The sequence below is a fragment of the Somniosus microcephalus genome, chromosome 3, assembly GCF_052327205.1.
Source record: "Somniosus microcephalus isolate GS21.2 chromosome 3, FLI_Smic_1.0, whole genome shotgun sequence".
Taxonomy (NCBI): Eukaryota; Metazoa; Chordata; class Chondrichthyes; order Squaliformes; family Somniosidae; genus Somniosus; species Somniosus microcephalus.
Window position 1 is genome coordinate 33,377,729 of NC_140989.1, and position 25,834 is coordinate 33,403,562.

At 42.4% G+C, this 25,834-nt stretch overlaps 1 protein-coding gene across 10 annotated transcripts in view; it reads right to left on the reverse strand.

The window, feature by feature from the left end:
- sdccag8 (SHH signaling and ciliogenesis regulator sdccag8) overlaps positions 1-25,834 on the reverse strand; it is a 414,689-nt gene that overhangs the window by 158,712 nt on the left and 230,143 nt on the right. For all 10 annotated transcript variants that reach the window (XM_085979869.1, XM_085979861.1, XM_085979875.1 and 7 more), the window contains one exon: positions 10,441-10,568. In XM_085979869.1, coding sequence (XP_085835995.1) covers positions 10,441-10,568 — 128 coding nt within the window. The remainder of the gene's footprint in view (positions 1-10,440; positions 10,569-25,834) is intronic.

Sequence of the window (25,834 nt, forward strand, 5' to 3'; positions counted from 1 at the left end):
GATTTTTCCTTTTATGTTGCTTTCCCCCCACAGCCCAGTAGAGTCTAACAGCAGTTTACTGCTACAGATGGAAAACAGTATATAAAAAAAAAGAGTATCCATGTTCACCATAGGTGAAACATATTCAAATGAGGGCCACGTGAAAATTATTTTGCTGGATAAATTCAGTACACTGATAGCTTGGGGATGTTTGAACTGCAAATTAAATGCAAAGTTCCACAAACTTGAGTTTCAGATATGTTCAAATACTCACTTTGTAACACTCTGTAATAAAGCTGAATAATTCTGGTACCAACTCAAAAAAGGCAAAGAAAAATGTGCTCAACAAAACCAGACTAAAAAAAACACGTGTGTTCAAAATGTCTCTCAAAAAAATAAATAATTGGATTGCTGATCTCTGAAACGCTGTGTGTCACAATTTAAACTGTAGATAAGGGTGGAACATAACTCACACAATCTCAACCAGAAGCAATAATACATCACTAATACACTACTTATTTAAAGTGGCAACCTTCTGGGTTCCAGTGTGCACATCAATCGCATCAACGTGTCCTCTCACAGTCTGCTAGTTTCTGTCAGCGACTGTTAGCAATTGTTTAATAAAAAGCCAAAACAGAATGTGGGGTGAGCCAGGCTGAATCCACTTGGGATCAGATTATCGAAAATCTCTTCGACCCTTCAAGCTCTACCCATTAGCAAAAAAATACAACACACAGCACTGAAATACAGTTGTCTTTTATTCGAGCCTGGTGTTCAGGAGACAAGCTAAAAAGCGCACTGCAATTAGGGGCACATTATACCTGAAATCCAGTATTTACTGCATCGGAATAAAAATGACATAAAAGGTAAAATGAGAATTCATTTCCACTTAATAGTGAGGTTATTTATTCCAATGCATAATGTCGATGCCCTGGAGAGCATTTATTGTGTACCCTTATTAAATGGTTATACATTAAGCTCATTTAGAATTGCTAACCATACACTCATGCAGCAAATGCTTTCCCATCATCTGTACAGCCTAAAGAAATAGTATCTGTCACTTATATTTTCTCTGCATTAGTCTGCTCTCCATGTAGTTAGTGTTCACTAGGCTAATGAATGTGGTTGCTGTAAATGCCTATACTTACAGTATCTTCCTTTCACTGTACAGTTTGTCCCTGCTTTCAAATCCTCCAAAAACCTCCACAACTGTGCGCTTGATCGTCCCCCAAATCCCTTACTGTTTCATGTTCACCTCCTCTCCACCCCCCAACCCGCCCCACTTTGTAAAGGCACTCAGAGACACTCCTTTACAAAAAGAGGGACATGTAAACAGAAGTTATTGTTACAATTGAAAAAAAATGTGCTAACCTTACAACTCCCAAGCCAAATTTCATGCAGGATTTTTTTTTTTTTTTTTTTTTTTTTTTTAAGTGTTAAAAAATGAATGTTCACACTTGCATGGCAATCTGAAAAACGTCAGGAAAATTATAAAATGATTATCAGAAACTCACAGAAGGGGTAAAAACGCAAACATCGAACATAACCTCACAAGTAATCAGAACTAAGTGGCATGCACAGAGATTCTGCCTCATGACAACTGGCCAGCACATAGGGTTGCAGGCTGCATTCATGCCGGTTCTCCAGTGACTACACTTTGAAAGATAACTTTTGCTTCAAAATGTGGGCAGTGTAAATATCTGTAAATAGTGTTCACACTTGTAAATAACAATTTACTAAAATAATTTCAGCAAACAACGCAACATCCTTGAATTATTCTATCTCAACAATTTATCCAATTATTTACACCAAATTATTTAAGCCAAATTATTTGCAAAAAGTAGGCATTGTTAGTGCTCGCATTTAATCAATCTAAATATGAAATGGGGGCATGGTAAGTTATAACATTTACAGCAACATTTCAGAATATATTGAGGAAGCTTAATATTAAATTTATTTGTACGAAATTTGTTCCGAGAGTCAATTCAGTACTGCGATCAGTTTCGTATTCATCGCTTTGCCTTCAATTATTGCATAAAATATGAAAACGGTAGAAAGTAATTACTTTCAACTCACTCCAGCTCATCTTGAAAGTATCTTTGAAGGTCAACATTTAAATTAATAGACAGGCACCTCCCCAACCAACACATATTTTAATAATTCCCCTCTACCGTGGTTGACATGGCCCTCGACACTTCTGCTCTCACCCCTTCCACTCCCTCAGAACCACGATAGGGTTCCCCTTGTCCTCACCTTTCACCCCACCACATTCAACGAATCATCCTGCGCCATTTCCGCCACCTCCAGCATGATCCCACCATCAAACACATCTTCCCCTCCCCCTGTGCCCCCCGCTTTCAGCATTCCAAAGGGACCACTCCCTCCACGACACCCTGGTCCACTCCTCTATCACCTCCAACACCTCTTTCCTTTCACCCGGTACCTTATCGTGCAAGCGCAGGAGATGCAACACCTGCCCTTTTGCCTCCTCTCTTCCCACTGTCCAGGGCCCCAAACACTCCTTCCAGGTGAAACAGCGATTTACTTGTACTTCTTGCAATTTAGTATACTGTATTCGCTGCTCACGATGCGGTCTCCTCTACATTGGGGAGACCAAACGCAGATTGGGTGACCGCTTTGTGGAACACCTCCGTTCAGTCCGCAAGCATGACCCCGAGCTTCCGGTCGCCTGTCACTTTAATTCTCCGCTCCACTCCCACTCTGATGTCTCCATCCTCGGCTTCTTACACTGTCCCAATGAAGCTCAACGCAAGCTCGAGGAACAGCACCTTATCTTTCGATTCGGCACTTTACAGCCTTCTGGACTTAACGTCGAGTTCAACAATTTCAGACTATAACCTCGGCCCCTATATTTAAAAAAAAATTTCCCCCCCCCCTTTGTCTTCTCATATGGTAGCTGTTGATGATTCTGCCATCGCCGTTCACACCTCATCTAGAGTCATCTTTTGTTTCTTAACTTGTCCCATTACCTCTCTTTATGCCTTGCACCATCATCCCATTTGTCAGTCAATTTCTCCTGCCTTCCAGCCTGTCACAGACCTTCCCTTTGTTCTTTCCTCTCCTCCCCTCCTCCCTGCCCGTGCTTAAAAATCTCTCTTCTCTAACCTTTTCCAGTTCTGATAAAGGGTCCTCGACCTGAAATGTTGACTCTGTTTCTCTCTCCTCGATGCTGCCTGACTTGCTGAGTGTTTCCAGCATTTTCTGTTGTTATTTCAGATTTCCAGCATCCTCAGTATTTTGCTATCACATTTTAATAACTTGTTATGGAGTTAGTTTAAATTTCTATTACTGTACCTGGACCATTTATTTTACTTCAAATATTAAACAGGAGTACATGTACATTTTAGAGTAGCTGACTTGCGTCTTTGCAGTTTATTCACAGATTGTTGGACAGGTGTGAAAATTTATAGGCCACGATTTCCCCTACCTGGGCGGGTCCGTGGTGGGCGATGTCGGTGGCGGGTCACGACCTTGCTGCTGCTCCATCCCAGCCTCCGACATGACATTCCCCCGATTGGGCTTGTTAAGCCCGCCCAGCACGTTTCCTGGCCAATTGAAGGAAGCGGGTCTGATGATGTCATTTGGTGACATGGTCATCAGCCGGTTTCCTTAAAGGGACCATGCGCAAATTTACTTTGACATTTGTACTGTCAGTGTTCTACAACAGAGGTGCTGCAAACACTGACAAGCACTGCACAGAGGTGCACGGCTGCACCCAGGCTCTCCCATGACTCTCTCCATATGCTTATGGAGGCAGTCACAGCACACAGAGATTCTCTTCCCTTCCAATGGGCAGGAGAGACCTCCCCAGCAGACCAACATAGCCTGGTTGCACATTGCACAGGAGGGCACAAGCAGGGATGTCATCAGGAGAACCAGGCTGCAGTGATGCAAACCTTTCAATGATCTCAGTAGATCACGAAACGTTACTGCAAAGCCACACTCAACCTCATCCTGCTGTGCCACTCAACACATTCCCATCACTCTGCCTTCCCTACCCTACTCCTGTACATCCTTACTCACACCCACTTACCTTGGACCTCCACCCATCCCTCTCTATCTACATTATCACTTCCCCATCTCACTAGCCACCCCTCACACTCACCCTCCTCCTAGTCCAATCATACGAACTAACAACACATAAGGGTGTTTTAGCGAATGTTCATGTGAAGTTTCTGTTAATGTGCTGTCATACATTGAAATCTTTATTTTCAACACTTTGCGTTCTTGGACAGATTTGTGTGCATCTTTGGAAGTGGCTTAGTGAGTTGCAGTGAATGGTGAGACAAAACGGTACCCCTCGCAATGTTGATGAGTGTGAAAGGAATGGCTTGGGCATTGTAGGGATGCTTTATGTTGTTGGTGTGGGGTAGTGCCAACCTGGCACATCATGTGGCAGCCAGGGTGTGCAGCATCAACTGAAGTAAATCTGGCCATGGTGAGGCCAGCCCTGGCCTCCCGGGCAGCAATGTGGTCAGATGCTGATGCCCTCTTGTCCTGTGCAGCATCAGCTGATTGTGGAGAAGGTTTGTGTTGTTGTTGGTGCTGCTGGTTTGACTGGTGATACTGTTGTTGCGGCTGGTCATGGTCAGATTCTGAGGGCCAAGGTGAGAGAGTATAAACCGTAATAGATGGCAGGTGAAGTTGAGATGACAGAAGCAATCTGTCAATGGTGAGAGAGGTTGTTCCAATGAGGTGACACTGGATAGAGAGTTTCCTCCAAACACTTGCAACCTGCATAAAGCTCAATCTGTCTTCCAAATGCAGTAAGCAACAGCTTCTGAGCTTGGAAAATGAACAGCTGTGAGATGGGAGCTTTTATAGCACATTTCAAGCTGTCAAGTAATGAGAACTCCCGCTCAGCTTAACAGACGTGATCCCCGAGCAGCGTGGACCCCGTGGGCAAGCGTGCTCAAAATTGTCGTTAATCCTCTGTTAACAAGGTCATAATGACCTGAAGTGGTGGTTGGTTGACAGCGGGGTCCCGACCTGCTGTCAAAAAAACCCCCACTTTCCCACCCGACCCGCCAATGATCCCAGCCGCTGACCCCCGGAAAATTCCCCCCAAAGCTTTTTTTTTTTTATAAAAAGAATCCAAAAAAAGCTGTGCAAATAGCTGGTTCAGTGTTGTCTGAAACACATTTTGTTCAACAATTTACACTTATATAGCAGGCCTCATGTAAAAAGAACACCTTGCAGCACTTACAAGAGGAAGAAGTGGACACTGAGCAGGAAGTAAGAAATTTAGGAAGGTGGGGTGGGGAAAGATATTAAATGGTCCATACAAGGGAAACAGTTCTCCAATCAGTGACTCATTGAAAAGCCAACTCTGAAATGTATTCACAAGATAACCTTTAACCACCGCAATCTGCACAACATGACCGGGTATCTCACTGTTGCTGGTACTCTTCTCTATTCAAATTTTACTTTAAAAAAAACACAGCCAAGTAAAAAGAAAATGATATAAAAAAGTCTTCAAATAATATTTGAAAACAAAAACCTCAAATAATATCAGATTTATTAAATTCATTTTCTCAGCTTGCCATAGGCTGACTCTGTCTCCGAAGAGTGCAACTATTCAGATATATCACATGAGCACTTTGACGTGAAAAGAGTCCTGCAGGCATCCCAATTTAGGTTTACCTCCAGATTGTCGTAGACTTCGAGGCCAACCATGAACCACTTGGACCCATGCAGGACCCAAGATAGCTCAACTTGGGCTTCCACACTTCATGGTGGTACACGCACAAAACAGAGAAGACTGGAAATGTCACCCATGCACAGCCACGCTCCCATTGGTGGAGTAGTAGTAGTGATTTGCTTTAATGCTATTTGAACTTGCTGGTCCAGTATCATAACCACTACATTACTGTACCTGTTTTTAATTTTGTTTGCAAGCATGTGATGATGGGGTAATGTAAACAGTGTTGAAACACATGATCATTTCATTCCTGCATAGAATTATCAGAACAAAAGGGAACCACAACGCTTCATGATTTTCTCCCTCAACAGCCAAAACAACAGGTTCACCGGTCATTTCTTTATCGATATGATGCCCTTTCATTCATTCAACTTGCACATTTTAACAAAGAAAAAGTCACAAGACATATAAGGTAATAAAAGATGAAAAGCTACCAGTGGCTGAATTGTTTCCTCATCAACTCTATAATAAACAAATAATAAATATTATAATGAAGATATACTTAAAAATCCTGAAAGAAGAAATACAAAACTTATCAATATAGTTAACCAAAACCTCTAATTATATTCAGAAACTTTCATCTCCACAAGCCTCTCCTTTCCCAGCATTCTGCTCTATTCCTGGGGCTCTGTAATTTTTCTTTCCTATTAACTCCTTGTATGATATTCCCCTCCCTGTCTTTTGGGTCTCCCTGTCCTTGCATCCTATGACCCCCTCTGCACATGTACATCCTTCGCTGCCATTGACCCTAACATCATAGATGTCTCACAGTCGCCACTCCCCATGAGCAATGCCATGGGGGATCAGCTAGTCACTTAATTACTCTACACATCATCAATTCTCCCTGTGGCATCAAAATTGCTTATGAAGAATAACAGCCTTCTATGTTATACAGAAATGTATTCCAAGTATATTTCTTAACTTTATGAATGGCACTGCAATTACTTGCCAAATTTGGAATTGTCAAAGCTTTTTTAAAATCACAAAGTCACTCTCAAATGATCAGGAGTAATGACCACGATGGCAAGATGACATTATAAAAGATCATGCAGTGGAAAGAATCTTCATGTACACACACACTAGTATCTCTCAAACGTTCTGTAACCTTGGCAACACTGAAATGGTGTGAAGGAATAAATCACTTATTGTATGTATTGTAATATGGAGCGGGGGGGGGGGGGGGGGGGGAAGGCGGAAGGATAAATTTATTCCCACCACAATTAGGCAAGTGATTGGCACAGTACAACATCGCAGAACAAACCTCACAAATTTTTACACTTACTGTGATTTGCTTCCCGAAAAGTGCAATGTTACAAAAAGAGCTGATTTCTGAGTAAATCCAAGTGGCAACAAATCACTTGCCATGATCATTTATATATAGAAAAGTCTTGGCTCTAGTTTGTGTCCATCATGCTTCAATATGCCAAAGAAAGCCAGTCATTTTCTACTGCTTTTCTGACTTAGATAACTAATCCTCTCCCCAGCAGCTACCAATCTACAGACACTTACCTCAACAATTAGCCTCAAGGTGTACCTATCTAAACCATCTCTTCACAGGGAGGACCTGAGCAGTGGCCTTAAAGGAACAGGTCAGGTTAGCACAGCTCCACCTTAGCAGCAATCAATTAAAACTGCAGTGCAGACCCAGGCTAACTTCGAGCAATGCCACAGGAGAGCAGCTAGTAATATATAGAATCACTGATAACTTGGAGTGATAAACTGCAGTTTTTGTTAGGAGTTTAGATGTCATTAAAAGCCAGGACGGTGAAGCTTCACAATGAATTATTAGCATCTATGATTTTATAAACATCATTTTTAATTATCTCAATAAAAACACATTTGAAAGTAGAACCGAAATTGTATTCGACAAAGAATGTACGTTTGAGTCACGTTAGTTCACTGGTAAGATAGCATTATGATTTCTTTGGCACCTTTATTAGCAATAAGTTGCTAAGTAATATATTAAACTACTCTTCCATTGGTTCGGAAAGCTAATATCTATACACCTTGGTGCCTTGAATTACATAGGATTACATAGGATATACGGCACAGAAACAGGCCATTCGGCCCAACCAGTCCATGTCGGCGTTTATGCTCCACTTGAGCCTGTTCCCATCTTTCCTCATCTAAATCTATCAGCATAACCCTCTATTCCCTTCTCCCTCATATGCTTGTCTAGCCTCCCCTTAAATGCATCTATACTTTTTGCTTCAACCTCTCCCTGTGGTAGCGAGTTCCACATTCTCACCACTCTTCGGGTAAAGAAGTTTCTTCTGAATTACTGATTGGATTTCTTGGTGACTAACTTATATTGATGGCCTCTAGTTATGCTCTTCCCCACAAGTGGGAACTTTCTTCTCTGTATCCACTCTATCAAAACGTTTCATAATTTTAAAGACCTCTATGAGGTTACCCCTCAGCCTTCTTTTTTCAAGAGAAAAGAGACCCAGCCTGTTCATCCTTTACTGATATGTATACCCTCGCATTTCTGGTATCATCCTTGTAAATCTTCTCTGTACCCTCTCCAGTGCCTTTTTAGATTATAGCGACCAGAACTGTACGCAGTAATCCAAGAGTGGTCTAACCAAGGTTCGATACAGGTTTAGTATAACTTCTCTTCTTTTCAATTCTATACCTCTAGAAATAAACCCTAGTGCTTGGTTTGCTTTTTTTGTGGCCTTACTAACCTGTGTCGCAACTTTTAGTGATGTTCTAATGTAGAATATGGTCATATGATTCCCAGGAGTAAAAACATGAGGTATAATGTATAGTCTGCAGCATGTAACAAGGCAATAACACAATAATCCTCAGATGTTTGTGCCTTGGAACACATCCCTGAGTATTCTCTAAAATTATGTCAAATTAAATATTGTTGTTATTCTTTTTGCTGGCTGCATGTCATAGCTACATGGCTGAAAATGGATACTTGCCTAGGGTCTGTGATCAATTCTGCCACTTGAACACCAATGATACCAGGATATATTTCACATCAGATTTAATTTATCTATATTGCTCGCCTCCTCTCCTGAAGGCACTGAATGGTGTATGATAACATGGGCAATGAGCAACCTTCAATACCTGACCAAAACAGTCAATCATCATGAGTGAACCTCAACACTGAATGCTGGAAGCTACTCACCCATGGCTAGCATCACAGTTAAGCAGGATGCTGCCCTCACTGGATGCCCACCCACATGCACTTTCCAGCAAGAGTCAAAGGATAGCGATCAGGAGCAGGAACCTAGGTTAATTTTTTTTTTAACCCACTCTCTAGCCGAGGGATGCTGAACCTAATTTTAGCACCAGCAACCCCCTCCTCCTTTCCCCACAACCTGACAATGGAGATTGTACCTGGGATCTTCTGTTCAGCACAGCACATTGCCATACCGGGCCATGCACTCACCAACTGAGCCATCGGGATGCTCTTGAAAATATATTTTAAAGTTACATTTCATTCAATAGTGATGTATAAAAAATGTAATCACAGCAGCCAGGAGGTGCTTACCTCTATAACAGTCTCACAATTCCCACCTCTGTAGTACAAGGTGGGAGAAAGTCCCATCATGAAGATGAGGAATTTTAACTCATTATCGCCATTGCAGTAGATTTACAAAATTTGTAAATCTTATTCATTTGCAGACACTCTCGCATTTTACTGGGAACAAAGTTCCGCCTTTTTTATTCTGTGCCAACGTCACTGAATGTCCTCTGAAATCAGAATTTCTTACTTATCAGTACACGAAAGATAAAGACCAGCATGATTGGAGTCTGTCTTTTAGGTCTGCATATGGGATCACTGCTTGATAAAAAAAAAAAAACACCAAATGAATGTACTCTGACTCAACAGAGGACTCATCAGCTTTACTCTCCACATTCATATCCACAAGATGGTGTACATTTTTAAAATATTTATACTGGTATTGTCTTGATTAAAAAAAAGTTGCATTTATTGCGTTTTCCTCTGGTAGTTCAGCATAGTATAACATGGCATTATGAAATCCAAAGGAAGCATTATATGTTCACTCAGTGTGCTAAGCCTGTAGATACTACAGTTACCCTTCGGAAGAAAAATTATGAAAACCGCTTCATGCACAATGTGCAAACGATGACGAAAATAACATTTAAAAGATGGGAAGAATAAAGCGTTCGGGATGCAGACTGGCAGGTTGCTGTACCTTTTTAAAACTTGTATTTATTTTATTTCATGGAATTGACATAGTAGGTGATGACTAAAACACTAAAGATTAACTCCAATTCAGAAACCGATTCCAAGTCGTCAGCCTGTTAAGAATAGTTATTCCAAATTTATGTGGCAATAGCAAGATGGTATTCAAACAGAGTTTTAAACATAAGCCTGCAGCATTTCCCGCTGAGCTTCTGATGCGATTTTCCTCATGTAACATGTGTGCCCTAAAATCAAGCCAAGAGAAGCCCCTTTGTTCTGTACTTTATGCTGGCAACACTCTGCTTTAAGTTTCTTAACACAGGTAAATAAACTCATAATCCAGATGGTGCAACAGATGTGAGAGCAGCACTGTGAAATCAACAGACAGTGGGCAACGGTTTTCATTTCCCTTTTAAACGCTAACTGATATGTAATTCGGGATCTCCGGTGAAGTTAGCATCTGCTCCCTTTGGCCAGCCAAAGGTTACAGGTGTTCCTGATGTCATTTCACAGTGAGGTGTGGGCCTGGCCTGCAAGAGAGGTGTCCTGGCTCTAATCTATGCCTACCACCTACCAGTTTTATCATGCTGGGCCTCCATTTGCTGTATCTTTTCTGTTAGCTCTTGCTCACGATGTTGGGATTGAAAGGCCAGGGCCTTGACATCATCACTGTGACTACGGAGAAAACTGTCCTTTTCCATCCTGAAAGAGGTAACAAGGTCAAAAGTATAGGGCAATAAAAGACTGTTTTTAAAATCAGTAACACCTTCAGATTGCAACAATAACTTACTATTTCCGTGTTCACTGTTTAAATATTCGCTACATTTAAATCTGTGAAAACAATTGCGTGATTATAAACACCATCATATGAATTTAATTTATTTCAAAGAGAAAACAGCATGTTCTTACACAAGATGCTTGTATTTTGTGATTAATTTAGGAACCGTGGTTGACACTTAATAAAATCTGATAATGTTCTTATGCAGAAGCTACTAAATGTTACAGTTAAAATACAAATTGTGTCGGTTGCTGAGGACAACTGCAATAAACCATAGCCCTGAGGGTTGTAGAAGTGATTAAGAGTGTCAGGCGTGGCTCAGTGGTAGCATTCTTGACTTGCAGTCAGAAAGTTGTGGCTTCAAATCCTACCCCAGAGCATATGATCCAGGCTGACACTTCAGTGCAGCACTGAGGGAGTGCTCCACTGTTGGAGGTCCTTTGGATGAGATCATAAACGGAGGCCTCACCTGCCCTCTCAGCTGGATGTGAAAGATCCCATGGCTCTTTTCAAAGAAGAGCAGGGGAGTTCTCACTAGTATGCTGGCCGATATTTATTCTTCAACCATCATCACTAAAACAAATTATATGGCCAATATCTCATGTGGGACCTTGCTGTGCACAATTGTTTTTGGCTGCCATGTTTGAGGCCACTGCGTAACCCAAGAGACAATTTTGATTTTGTATTGTTAATTTTTCATTCCTTTCTAAATCTCTGTGCTCTACCATTCCCCAGCTAAGGGTAGGCTAGCAAATTGCCACCAGGTCTCTTACAATGTCACTCTTAAATTTATCACTAGGGGGTGCACAAGAGTGCTCTGAGGAGGAACTCATTCTCCAACTGTCCCTCTTTCCTCGGGAGGCAGTTCCTCCCTCTGCCCAACAAGAATACGCACGAATACCCAGCAGCCACACACACTCTCTCTCACTCATAGATTTTCTAACTAGGGTACCAAGATCCTCATCGTCAGTTTGCGGTCTGTTGTCAGGTTTCTATATTTGTTGACTTATTAGCATTATATTTCTGTTATATATATATATATATATTTTTTTTTATAAAGGTTTGCTGCAGTGCTTAACATTATTTTCCTATTGGTTGCGGACACTGGCTTTCAGAAGTTAGGACAGGGGGATGCTGGGGCAGTGTTTCCGCTAAGCTGCGCGCACGTGTGGCCGCGCAATCATCTGCAAGGTTCCGCGCAGGCCGCTCACCAGCTTTTACATTGTAAATACCGCGCATGCGCAGAAATTTAAAGGGACCGTGCATTAAAAGAAACAAGCCGCGCAGAACAAAGCACAGCTTACAGGGAACATTGGCTGGGACTCCTGGGAGTATGTTAACACTTGCAGTTGATTCCCAACAGTGTGTCAATATTTGCAAGGGGGGTCCTCCATACAGACTCTTTGAATACCAATGGCAGCTAACAGTAGGATGTGCACTACAATGGTGACTATTCCTAAACACTTCAGGATGCTTTTCAATGAACACCCTCCCTTTCCCCGCACCCACCGCCCCACCATTCAAGAAAGAATAGGGACCACGGTGGTGAACCAAAGTTCTAATATAAAAATATAGGCTTTTTGGTTTTAAGTATACAACTATAACTATCTAAAAAAGACATGTTTTAGAAATCAGATGTTGCATAGAAAGTCACCAAGTATGGCATTTATTCTACTTTTTCACTTGTGTTAAATAGGTCTTCTTTGCAAGTGCAGTACAAAACAACATCCTATACAGTGCACTCTATGCATTAATGAACAAAAATCCAAACGACAGCAGGCAGAACCTGCTACAGCACTGAATAGTTCAAAGACCTAATTTAAACAATTTTAGTTTTGTTAATTTGTCTGCATTTTGTACATTGCACATAACACATTAATCATCTGCTTCTTATGCACAAACAACATTAATCAAACTAAACCCTACTATATGTTTCTGTGATACTAAGCACTCAAACCTCCTCCCCCACGGGTGGCTTTGGTTGTTGTGTTATTTACCCTCCTCTGTGCATATATTTAGCCATCTATCCCATAGCCTTTCCTTCTTTCCCTTCCTCTAACTAAACTGGCTCTGGCTCCCTCCATCTGGTTCCCCTTCCGTCAGCAGTCCCGCACCTGTTCACACCTCCTCTCCTGTTGGATTCCACTAAAGATTTCCTCCTCTGCCAGGGCTATTCTGGCACACACAATCTTTTTGTCATTCAATCCATCTGTCAGAAGTGAACTTTGTTTACCACAAGCTACTTCTTGCTTCTTGAAGTAGTACAGCTCCTCAAGGTCACTGGAAAATGCACTGTCTTTAGTCTATCTACATTCCCCACTGTTAGCTAAACAGAACAAAGTGCTATGCTAGGACATATTTGCAAAATTAACTCAGTAACATTAATCTTTTGAAGCCTATATATTAGATAGACAGAAAACAGATAATTTCTTAGATTATCCAAAGCAAACATTTTCTTGATTTTAAATAAGCTCCACAATATTGATTTTGCTGATATAAAATTATGTATGAATGTTGTGAGGTACAAAAGTAATTCAGCACTCAAAATATTGCATTGGAAACAAATCCTATCTTGCAATAATATGTCAACAGCGCATGCTGACTTTGCCATATACTAATCGTATCTTATTCACTGCTGTCAGTTACAAGAATCGGCTTTAGGCAACCATTAAGCCATCTGACAGCTATAGACTTTACAGGCTAGAAATGTAAAGATGCATAAAGGTTGCTGTGTGTTGAACATCTGCAGTACAAGCTTGATGTGCAATTTGCACAGAGCATACCCCATGGCTCTTGGCGTGATCTGATATTTATATGAGTTATCATGACTGCCTAACACAAGAGTGAAGTAGTTATGAGTGTGTTACGTTAGTCTGGTTTACCAGCTGTATGAGTATCAGATCCCATTTACATCACTCTATTTAATCATGTTTTATTTTGCTTAATTTTTTCAGAACTATGTTTCAGAATTGACAATTTCGAGTTCAATTGGATTTTGTAAGTTCTGAAGAAAATTTGCTTGCATGACAAGTTAGTTGATACAGAAGTTGTTTAAATGATTCAACTGCTGCAGTGCATGGACACAAGATCCGCTTCAGTATTTTAAAGTTGGCGCATGGATGTTTTGAAAAGTAAACTGATAAGTGAGTCTGCACTGGAACTTGGGCCTGCAATTGTGCATTGTTGTTGTGGCCCTGCAATGGGAGTAGGAAGTCGTCATAAATGCTAGATTCATGTTGTATACAGGGTAAAGGCACTGAATATATTGCATGGTGCAATGGAACACTTTTCCACTTTGGGGATCCAGTGTCAGCATCAAACAATTCCATGTCAGATACAGCATGACAAGATGTGGAATAAAAGTCTCTCCACTCTGGCCCAACATTATGCCTAAACATGAATTTCAGCAGTGTACCCCTGACTACACCAATGTGAATGTTTCGATTTCCCACATCAGCCATCCTCTCTCAGTAATAATGCGATTTTTTGCAGAATTGTGGGCCATTTTATGCTGTGGAGTGACACTCATGGGGAACAGGGTTAAGACAGCCCAATTAAATTTCACAGAGTACATACTGTCACAAGAGAGAGGGGACTAGCATCTCAGCAGTTGAGACTTGATTCAAACCTAGACTTCCAGAGGTGAAAGAACAATGTGATAACCCACTGCAACAACCCCAGTGGAATGGTTTTCAATTACTTCTTAAGTGTAAAGTAATTACTATTGTTCTGACACTGCTGTGGGAAGAATGCATTTGACAGGATATAGATGCAGATTTTTTTTTCAGGATTTCACTTTGATGAGCTAGACCTATCTACGCGTTATCGTGAAGCAGTTTTTTTCTGCATCATTCTGATACAATTTTACAAATCGGATTTGCAATTTTTTGTGGGTGGTGGTTGTAAGTGTGTGTTGGCTTAGTGTCTCATTTAGACTGATCTGTCAGACCCCACGTTGCAATCTCATGGCTTATCAATTAACTAGAGAATTTAGAAAGCAACTCTGTGACAGTGATCCAGCAAGTATGTGTGCAGGAAGAATACATTGATCTACAGTATCTTGTTCTGGTAAATACAGCATCAAACTTAGCATTTTATTTCACCCAAGAGCAGTTTTCATTGGCCATTTGATTGAATAATTTCTTTTGCAGCATGTAACAGAATAAACATCCCTTTTTGGTTTTACTTTTAAGACTATTCTGTAAAATGGTAACACTAGGCATTTTACATTGGAGAATGATAAAAACAAAGTTTTAAACATTTCTTTATACCCATAGCTCTTATTTTTAATTAATAAGGGTTGGTTAATGCCTGTTTAATAAACCCAAAATTAATTTTCCCTTCAGGGTAAAGAATCAGATTCTTCATTAACTCTCACAGCAATAGACAATATCTTTCCACACCCCACCCCCTATCTCACACACACCTAACTGTATCTTTCCTAGCTTATTTACAGTAAAGATAGGTCAAAAGCAACACATTTTGTTTCCTTCTTATCTTTATATTTATATTTTATTTAAGTGCTTAGAAAACAATATCCTTTACCCATCTCCTCGACTTTGGAAAATTAATTAAAAATATGAAAGAGTTTTGCCACAGAAACATGTTGCTACAAATGTGTGAATACTCAAAGGGTTAGCTCTGTAATTAACAGTTACTGGTGATTTTAAGTTTTATGTGGGAATAACTGAACAGTGGGTCATTGATGTTGAGGCATTTTGTGTGTGCAGTTTGGACTGAAAGTAAAGATCAGTAAAGACAATGCAAGGTCTTACCCAAGGCCACGAGGCGCACCACTGTAAACATCACAGCACTTTGCAGTCGCCCAGCAGATTCCATCTCTGTGGTCAGTCCTCCCAGCTGCCCTATCTGTTACTGTCTGATTAGTTCTGCTAAGCAGCCCCTCCCCTGCCATCTTTGCCTGCCATCTGTTATAGACAACATGGCTATTGCCCAGCAATGCATGCTGCCCTCCTACCTGGCATCCAGCTACTTGCCTTACCCTAAAGAGCTAACACAGGTTCTTGCTGCTGGCACAATCAGGATTTCATTACTACTACTTTGACAAGTGCAGGGTTGTTTATAATTTCTCTTTTATCCCTGTTCTGATTGTACAACCACCTCCCACTGACTATGTTTGCTGCAGTTTTGTTGCACACAGATTTTACTCTCCACATTAATCTCCCTCTGGCATATTACTGCATCTGTTCACTTTTTTATTAATTTTCAAATTCCCACCCTTTTTCAGCAAAGGAGATGCACTTCATTCTGTTTCCATGATTAGATGATTACAATTCAGAAATAACTATCTCTCCCACAGAATTAAATTAAAAAGTTGTGTCAATTTACTGAATGAAATAACTATAGTTTTTTTTGAAAATGCATTGCCTTCTACTAGATTCAAACAGATCATCGTCAAACCTATGCAACAATCTGTTGTGTATATTGCACCCAAAGAAATGTTTAATTAGTTAAGTTAAAAAGCATGCCAATAATGCTAGTATATCTTTGTTTCAGGCCCACAGAATATTTCTGTGCCTTTTAAGTGTACGTTTAAATAAAAAATAGGAAATCTTTGATAAAGATTGAAATGTGAAAATGTTATACTCGATTGATATTTCACAACATTAATCTACATGTTAAGTAAATTAACAAAAGAAAATACCATCTCTAATATTAAAAATATTATCTAGTAATATAAATCTGAACATTTTCAAAATTGAGTAATTTTAAAGATTTTTTTTTTTTTTTTTAAAGGGAGTTTACACACTTTTCTACGTTTATTATCCTATACAGAATCATAGCTACTATCTGATTCAGCTGGGATAGCAAGTTTCATTACACAGATGTGTCTACTAATTTTTTTTTAAAGTAACCTTTTATATTGTTAGCTGTACAGACATTCCCAGACATACCAGGGAACATTTGTACCTATTTTCCTTTTTTTGTCTGTAACTTAAAACCTGCTAACAAAATGGCAGGAACGTTCCATTTTGAGACTGAGAATTTCATTGCATTTAGTAGGAAAGGCAAAAGAAAAATCTCATCACGAAGCACTAGTAATAACGATCACATAATATGCTGAAGCACCTAATGAGCAACTTAATCAACACAAATGATGCAAGGTTAGATAATCCATCTGTACAGTGCACAATATTTGTCTGAAATGGCAGTGGCAATTTTGCAAAGATTGCTTCTTTTCCATGAAGCCCTGCAAATGGTGCTGAATTGTACAATGCAAGAACAACAGGACCTTTTGGTGTGGAGAGAAGACGGGCAAAATATGTAACATGTCAGAGAGAATGTGAACTCAGTGTCCACTAATCAGAGGCCCTATCAGGAGGTGTGGAAGAAGCAGCACAACTTAGATAAAGAGCATAAAGGGCATAAAGAGTATTACTGTAAAATAGTAGCACAGGACAGATACCGAGATGAAGGAAAATCTTAAGCTTCTTTCACACTGAAGTTGAGTTTTGGGAGAGTTACCTAACTGTGTCCCTCTCCCAAATTGGACAGTAGATCTGGTTGCCCTGTAATCTGATTGCAATGTCAGGCTCATTATTTTGTGCATTCACAAACTGACCACGACAGTTCAGTCACTGAATAAGTGCATGTGCTGATGTCATGATGTTGCTTCAGCAGCATAGTTAGAAAGAAAGACTTGCATTTATATAGCACCCTTCACGATCTTGCAATGTGCTTTACAGCCAGTCACTGTTGTAATGTAGGAAATGCAGCAGTCAATTGCGCACAGCAAGCTCCCACAAACAGCAATGTGATAATGACCAGATAATCTATTTTTGTTATGTTGGTTGAGGGATAAATATTGGTCAGGACACCGGGGATAACTCCCCTGCTCTTCTTCGAAATAGTACCATGGGATCTTTTACGTCCACCCGAGAGCAGACAGGGCCTCGATTTAACGTCTCATCCGAAAGACGGCACCCTCGCCAGTGCAGCACTCCCTCAGCACTGCACTGGAGTGTCAGCCTAGATTTTTCGTGCTCAAGTGTCTGGAGTGGGACTTGAACCCACAACCTCCTGACTCAGAGCATGTCTGGGCTGGATCTCTGTTAGAGCAATTCAAAACTAATCCCACTGCCCTGCTCTCTGCTGTGCTATAAAAAACAATTTAAAAGCAAGCTCAGATATTAAAAAATAGATATGTGCTTGTAAAAATGCTGTATTCACAGAGAAATGTTAGCAAGGATATAGTAAGTAAGTAAAAATGAAAGAAGCAGCGTTATGCAAACTGTGTCATAAATGCCATGATGGCAAAGAGAATACATTGCAAGAAGGAATTCCTATGGTTCATCTCATCCTGTTCTTGTATTTAAAAGAACAATATGAAGAGAGAGCATAAGGTAAAAATCAAATTATCATAAAGGCCATTCAGCCAATCAAGCTCATCCTTCTATTGTTCTTATTCAGCCAGCCTACCAACCAACTATATTTCTCTCCACAGATGTTGCCTGACCTGCTGAGTTTTTCCAGCATTTTCTGTTGTTATTTTATATTTTGTACTCCACTAACTTACTATGGTATATTATTCCAAATCTTTGTCTCCCTTTGATAAAAAAAAATTAAGATTGTTTTAAATTTATTTTTTACTAGTTGAAATGTATGTCCTCTTGTCTTTGTGGGAGTACCGTCACCACACGGACTGCAGTGGTTCAAGAAGGCGGCTCACCACCACCTTCTCAAGGGCAATTAGGGATGAGCAATAAATGCTGGCCTTGCCAGCAACACCCACATCCCATGAACGAAAAAAAAAGTAATATTGCAGGTTGGATTTTATATCTCATATACCTTAATGGTGAGCTTTCCCCAGTTAACCTTCTCTCTAGACTAAGTGTTCTAGCTTTTCTCATAATCCATGCCCTTTACAGAAGATTATTCCTACTGCTTTTCTCTGTACCCTGCCTATTGATATGTGGTGACCAGAATTGCACACAGTATTCCAAGCGATGTCTGACCAGTGCATTATAAAGCATCAGCATAACCTCTGTAGGCTCTTACTCCACTGTTCTGCCTAACACAATGTTCTATTAGCTTTTTTAATAGCCCCTTCACGTTATATCAACACTGAAAGTGACAAGTTGTCTGTCACTTCTAGGTGCTTCTCGAAGTCTCATTGTGCTAATTCATTTGCCTTTATTGCATACATACACTGTTCATTCTTTCTCCCAATAGAAAATACTTTACATTTGTCAGCATTTAATTTTATATTTCATTTGTCTGCCCATCTGGATAACTCCAATTTAAATTCCTCGGCAAAATATTAACTCCCGATTTACTTGGAAGGGATGCTGTGCATTGCTTTGGGGCTGTGGAAGTTGGAGAGCAGCATAGACTAACTGATATGTATCCCATAAATCATATATGTGTGATATGTTTTATCAATGTGTCTATATACACTGACTGTGCACATGCATATGAGAGAGTTTGAGGCGTTGGGATCCAAATTAAAAAGCAGAACCTCAAAGGTAATAATCTCTGGTTTGTTACCTCAGCCACGCGCCAATTGGCACAGGGATAAGCAGATTAGAAGGTTAAGTGCGTGGCTCAAAGAGTGGTGTAGGAGGCAGAGGTTTTGCATAATGGGGCAAGAGGGAGCTGTTCCATTGGGACGGGCTCCACTTAAACTGGGCTGGAACCAGTGTCCTGGCGAATCAAATAACTAGGGCAGTAGACAGGACTTTAAACTAATGAAGTGGGGGTGGGAGGATTCAGGAAAGAGTGAATTTAAAAGCAGCAAGAGAAATGTCAATGCTCTAGAGCAGAGCAGAGTTTTGGGTAAAAATAAGCAGAGTTGGTCAGGAAGGGACAGAGAGTAACAAAGATAATAGGGCATCAGTGACTAAGGTGACATCAGGGAAAAATAGGAATAAGTCAAAGCTAAAGGCACGACTGTATATCTGAATGTGCGAAGCATTCACAACAAAACAGATGAATTAATAGCGGAGGTAGAAAATAGGTTTGATCTCAGCCATTATGGAGACGTGGTTGCAAAGTGACCAAGAACATAAGAAATAGGAGCAGGAGTAGGCCATTCGGCCCTTCGAGCCTGCTCCGCCATTCAATACGATCATGGCTGATCTTCTGCCTCAACTCCATTCATCGGCCCTATCGCCATAGCCCTTGATACCTTTACTAGTCAGAAATCTATCGACTTCTGTTTTGAATATACCCAATGACTAAGCCTCCACAGCCCTCTGGGGTAAAGAATTCCAAAGGTTCACCACCCTCTGTGTGAAGAAATTTCTTCTCATCTCAGTCTTGAATGTCCTACCCTTTATCCTGAGGCTGTGGCCCCTGGTTCTAGACTCCCCAGCCAAGGGAAACATTCTCCCAGCATCCATCCTATCAAACCCTGTAATAAATTTGTATGCTTCAATGAGATCCCCTCTCATTCTTCTGAATTCAAGAGAATACAGGCCTAGTTTACTCAATCTCTTCTCATACGACAGTCCCGTGATCCCAAGGTTGGGAGCTAAATATTGCAGGATACTTAACTTTTAGAAGAGATAGGCAAAATGGAAAAGGAGGAGGAGTAGCCCTGATAATAAAGGATGGGATAAAGACAGTAGAGAGAAAGAATCTTAGCTCCGAAAATCAAGAAGTAGAATCAGTTTGGGTGGAGCTAAGAAAAAACAAGGGGCAGAAAACATTGGTGGGAGTTGTTTATAGGCCCCCAAACAGTACAGTAGTTGTAATGTAGGGCAGAGTATAAATCAGGAAATTAAAGGCGCATGTAACAAGGGTAATACAGTAATCATGGGGGACTTTAATCTACATATAGACTGGGCAAACCAAATTTGCAGTAATAGTGTGGGGGACATGTTCATGGAATGTATACAAGGTAGTTTTCTAGATCAGTATGTTGAGGAACCAACTAGGGAACAGGCTATTTTAGATCTAGTATTGTGCAATGAGAAAGGGTTAATTAATAACCTTGTAGTAAAGGGGCCATCAGGGAAGAGTGACCATAATATGATAGAATTTTACATTAAATTTGAAAGTGATTTAGTTAAATCCGAAACTAGGGTCTTAAATCTAAACAAAGCAAACTGCATAGGTATGAGGGGAGAGTTGGCTAAGGTAGATCAGGAAACTACATTAAAAGGTATGACTGTAGACAAGCAATGGCTAGCATTTAAAGAATTAATACATAATTTACAACAAATATACATTCCTTTAAGGCACAAAAACCCCACAGGAAAAGTGTTCCAACCGCGGCTTACAAGAGAAGTTAAAGATAGTATTAGATCAAAGGAAGAGGCTTATAATGTTGCCAAAAGGGGCAGTAAGCCTGAGGATTGGGAGGATTTTAGAATTTAGCAAAGGAGGACCAAGAAATTGATAAAGAAAGGGACAATAGAATGAGAGTAAACTAGCGAGAGACATAAAAACAGACTGTAAAAGCTTCTATAGGTATGTAAAAAGGAAAAGATTAGCGAAAGTAAATGTGGGTCCATTACAGGCTGAGACAGGAGAAATTATAGTGGGGAATAAGGAAATGGCAGAGAAATTAAACAAATACTTTGGGCTGCATTTTACCAGCTCTAAGGAGGCGGATTTGGAGGCGGGACTGCTGGGAATTTTTTTTTTTTTTTTTTTTATAAATGGGATCGGGTCCCGAACCTGCTCTCAACCTGCCTCCAACCAATCTTCCCGGGAGTCAGGTACCCGATTTGCGCAGGGACCTGACTCCTAGCGACGGGAAGAGGATTATAGCCACTTAACTGTCTGTTAACAGGTAGTTAACAGGCAGTTAAGAGGCTTTTTACCATTTTGAGCCTTCTGCTGCGGGCTTCCCGACGTCAGGGAACCCTACCAGGGTAAGTGAGGCGTGCTGTTGGTCTGTTGGTGTTTGGATGACAGCTGCAGAATTGGTGTGAAGGCTGCAAAGTGACAATGGTGAGTATCAGAGGTAAGGAAAAGTTATGAAAGTAATGTTTAATGTGTTTAGATGTTTCTGCAGGTGACAAGCTGTGAAGTGTTTGTGTAGCCTCATCTCATCGGGAGAAGTGACAGATGGCTTCTGTAATCTCAGCTGCAGCTGCCATCTGTTTTATCCTAAGTAATTGGAGAGCCTGGGTGCAAGGGCTCTCCTTTGGGCAGTGATTGTCAGTGTTTGACAGCACCTCAATGCTGTCAAACACTGACAATTCATCTGTCAAACAAGTGTGGTACATATGCCTTTAAGAAAACAGGCAGATGAAGCGTTATCAACTGACGTCATCCGACACCGGCTTTCCCTTAATTGGCCGGCAAGCCCGCAGGGTGGGCTTAACAAGGCCAAAATAGTGTCAGTTCATTAGACGTTGCTGGGGGCGGGACTAGAACCCGGAAGGCAGCAGTCCCGCCCCCAACTTGCCTCGGTAAGTAAAATCCAGCCCCTTGTGTCTCTCTTCACGGAAGACGCAAAAAACCTCCTGGAAATAGTGGAGAACCAAGGGTCTAGCGAGAATGAGAAACTGAAAGAAATTAGCATTAGTAAAAAAATAGTACTGTACAAATTAATGGGACTGAAAGCCGATAAATCCCCTGGACCTGATGGCCTACATCCTAGGGTTTTGAAAGAGGTGGCTAGAGATAGTGGATGCATTGGTTGTCATCTTCCAAAATTCTATTGATTCTAGAACAGTTCCCATGGATTAGAAGGTGGCAAATGTAACCCCAGTATTTAAGAAAGGAGGGAGAGAGAAAACGGGGAACTATAGACCAGTTAGCCTGCCATCAGTAGTCGGGAAAATGCTAGAATCTATTATTAAGGCCGTGATAACAGGGCACTTAGAAAATAATAATACTGTTGGGCAGAGTCAACACAGATTTATGAAAGGGAAATGATGTTTGACGAATCTGTTTTTTGAGGTTGTAACTAGCAGAATAGATAAGGGGGAACCAGTGGATGTGGTGTATTTGGATTTTCAGAAGGCATTCGATAAGTTGCCACACAAGAGGTTATTAAACAAAGTTAGGGCTCATGGGATCGGGGGTAATATACTAGCATGGACTGAGGATTGGTTAACGGACAGAAAACAGAGAGTAGGAATAAACGGGTCAATTTCGGGTTGGCAGGCTATAACTAGTGGGGTATCGCAAGGATCAGTGCTTGAGCCTCAGCTATTCACAATCTATATCAATGATTTGGATGAGGGGACCAAATGTAATGTATCCAAGTTTGCTGATGATACAAAGCTAGGTGGGAATGTAAGTTGTGAGGAGGATGCAAAGAGGCTTCAAGGGGATATAGACAGGTTAAGTGAGTGGGCAAGAACATGGCAAATGGAATATAATGTGGAGAAATGTGAAGTTATCCACTTTGGTAGGAAAAATAGAAAAGCAGAGTATTTTTTAAATGGTGAGAGGTTGGGAAATGTTGGTGTTCAGAGGGATCTGGGTGTCCTTATACACGAAACACTGAAAGTTAACAAGCGTATACAGCAAGCAATTAAGAAAGCAAATGGTATGTTGGCCTTTATTACAAGAGGATTTGAGTAGAAGAGTAAAGACGTCTTACTGCAATTATATAGGGCCCTGGTGAGACCACACCTGGTGTATTGTGTACGATTTTGGGGGGAAAAATTGAGACGCGCCCCCAGGGTGCTACTTTTAGCCACGCGCTGCGGCACATCACGCCGCGGTATTGCAGGCCTTCCTCCCCTTCTTAAAGGGGAGGGGCCTTGTGAAGCGCGACCCGGGGCCCAGCTGAGCCACCGGGATCGGAGTGCCGGGCTCATGGAGCACAGCCGGCACTCCGTGGGATCGGGGGGGGGGGGGTGGTGGTGGTGCTCAGGAAGCCAGGGACGACAGCGGAGGCAGGTGCTGGCAGGCGGCCAGGAACAAAAATGGCCACCCGGCACCTCACCTTTAAATAGCACCGCCCCAGCCGCAGGTAGCCCCCCCCCCACGACTGCATCAGACATAGCGTCCAGCGGTAAGTCAGGGGGCGCTACTGAAGATCGCTGCCGGGTGTAAGATTCAGGATCACAGACTCACACGGATTACCCAACAGGGTTTTAGAAGTTGCAAGGCTTTTATTACAGAGCTACAGTTTTAAAGCATAATCAGATATTGATGCGCTATCAATTACTCATAAAAGACTGAGAGTTAAGAGAGTAACTAAAGGCTTTTATTAACAAAAGAATGAAGGTCTGCCTTGAGTGGTCGACCGGTCCAGAATACAAAGGGGGCTGGGGAGCAGTCACCTTTATACTAGGACTTGTGGGAGGAGTCAGCCGAGGCATGTCCAGGCATGTACACAGTGGAATACAAACAGTGGTTTACCACATTCACCCCTTGTTTAAAATTGAGTCCGGCGGGGTGAAGTGTATTAAAAGTTAGTGTATTGGAGTCTCTCCGGAGGTCTTGTCTGCCGCTGTGATCGGCGTGGCGACGGCAGGGGTAGTGGAGCTTCCGGCGTCGAGTCCCGCGTAGGCTGTGGCACAGGCGTGTCGTCCTCGTAGGTGTCGAGCGGGTCGCTGGGCCCAGGCCTGCCGTCTGCTGGGGCTGGATATCGGATCGTGGGGGGGGGGTGGTAGTGAGTAGTGGGTTACTGCGGCCCCCGAGGGTGCAAGGTCTCTTATGGAGACTGTGTCCTCCCGCCCGTCCGGGTATGCAATGTAAGCATACTGGGGGTTGGCGTGGAGGAGGTCGACCCTCTCGACCAGGGGGTCCATTTTATGGGTCCTCACGTGCCTTCTCAGTAGGACCGGCCCTGGGGACGTCAGCCATGGCGGGTAGCGATGTCCCCGATGTGGACTTCCTTGGGAAGACAAACATTTTCTCATGAGGGGTGGCGTTAGTGGCAGTGCAGAGCAGTGACCGAATAGAGTGGAGCGCATCGGGGAGCACATCCTGCCAGCGGGAGGTTGGAAGGCCCCTAGACTTTAAGGCTAGCAGGGCGGCCTTCCAAACTGTCGCATTTTCTCTTTCCACCTGTCCGTTCCCCCGGGGGTTGTAACTGGTGGTCCTGCTTGTGGCAATACCCCTAGTTAGCAGGTACTGACGGAGTTCGTCGCTCATAAACGATGAGCCCCGGTCGCTATGGATATAGCTGGGGAAACCGAACAGGGTGAAGAGGTCGTTCAGACATTTAATGACCGTGGCACTGGTCATGTCCGGGCAGGGGATGGCGAACGGGAAACGGGAGTACTCATCAATAATATTGAGGAAGTACACATTGCGGTCGGAGGAGGGGAGAGGCCCTTTAAAATCAACGCTCAGGCGCTCGAAGGGGCGAGTGGCTTTTATCAGGTGGGCCCTGTCTGGTCTATAAAAGTGCGGTTTGCACTCAGCGCAGACTTGGCAGTTCCTGGTCATGGTCCTGACCTCCTCAATAGAGTAAGGCAGGTTGCGGGCCTTGATGAAGTGGAAGAACCTGGTGACCCCCGGGTGGCAGAGGTCATTGTGGAGGGCCCGCAGTCTATCGATCTGCGCGCTGGCGCAGGTGCCACGCGATAGCGCATCCGGGGGTTCATTGAGCTTCCCGGGCCGGTACAAGATCTCGTAATTGTAGGTGGAAAGTTCGATTCTCCACCTCAAGATCTTGTCATTTTTGATTTTGCCCCTCTGCTTGTTGTTAAACATGAAAGCAACTGAACGTTGGTCAGTGAGCAGGGTAAATCGTTTTCCGGCCAGGTAGTGCCTCCAATGACGCACAGCCTCCACAATCGCCTGGGCCTCCTTCTCAACAGCGGAGTGTCTGGTCTCCGGGCCTTGGAGGGTTCGTGAAAAGAAGGCCACGGGTCTCCCCGCCTGATTAAGGGTAGCGGCCAGGGCAAAGTCGGACCCGTCGCTTTCCACCTGGAAGGGGATGGATTCGTCCACTGCGTGCATGGTGGCTTTGGCAATGTCTTCCTTGATACGGTGGAAGGCTAAGCGGGCCTCTGCCGTCAAGGGAAAAGAGGTGGACTTGATCAGCGGATGGGCCTTGTCCGCATAGTAGGGGACCCACTGGGCATAATTAGGAGAAAAACCCTAGGCACCTCTTCAGGGCCTTGAGGCAGTGGGGCAGTGGGAGTTCCATCAGGGGACGCATCCGGTCGGGGTCGGGGCCGATGACTCCGTGTTCCACAACACAGCCAAGGATGGCGAGGCGGTTTGTGCGGAATATGCACTTCTCCTTGTTATATGTCAGGTTCAGGAGTTGGGCGGTGCGGAGGAATTTTTCGAAGTTTGCGTC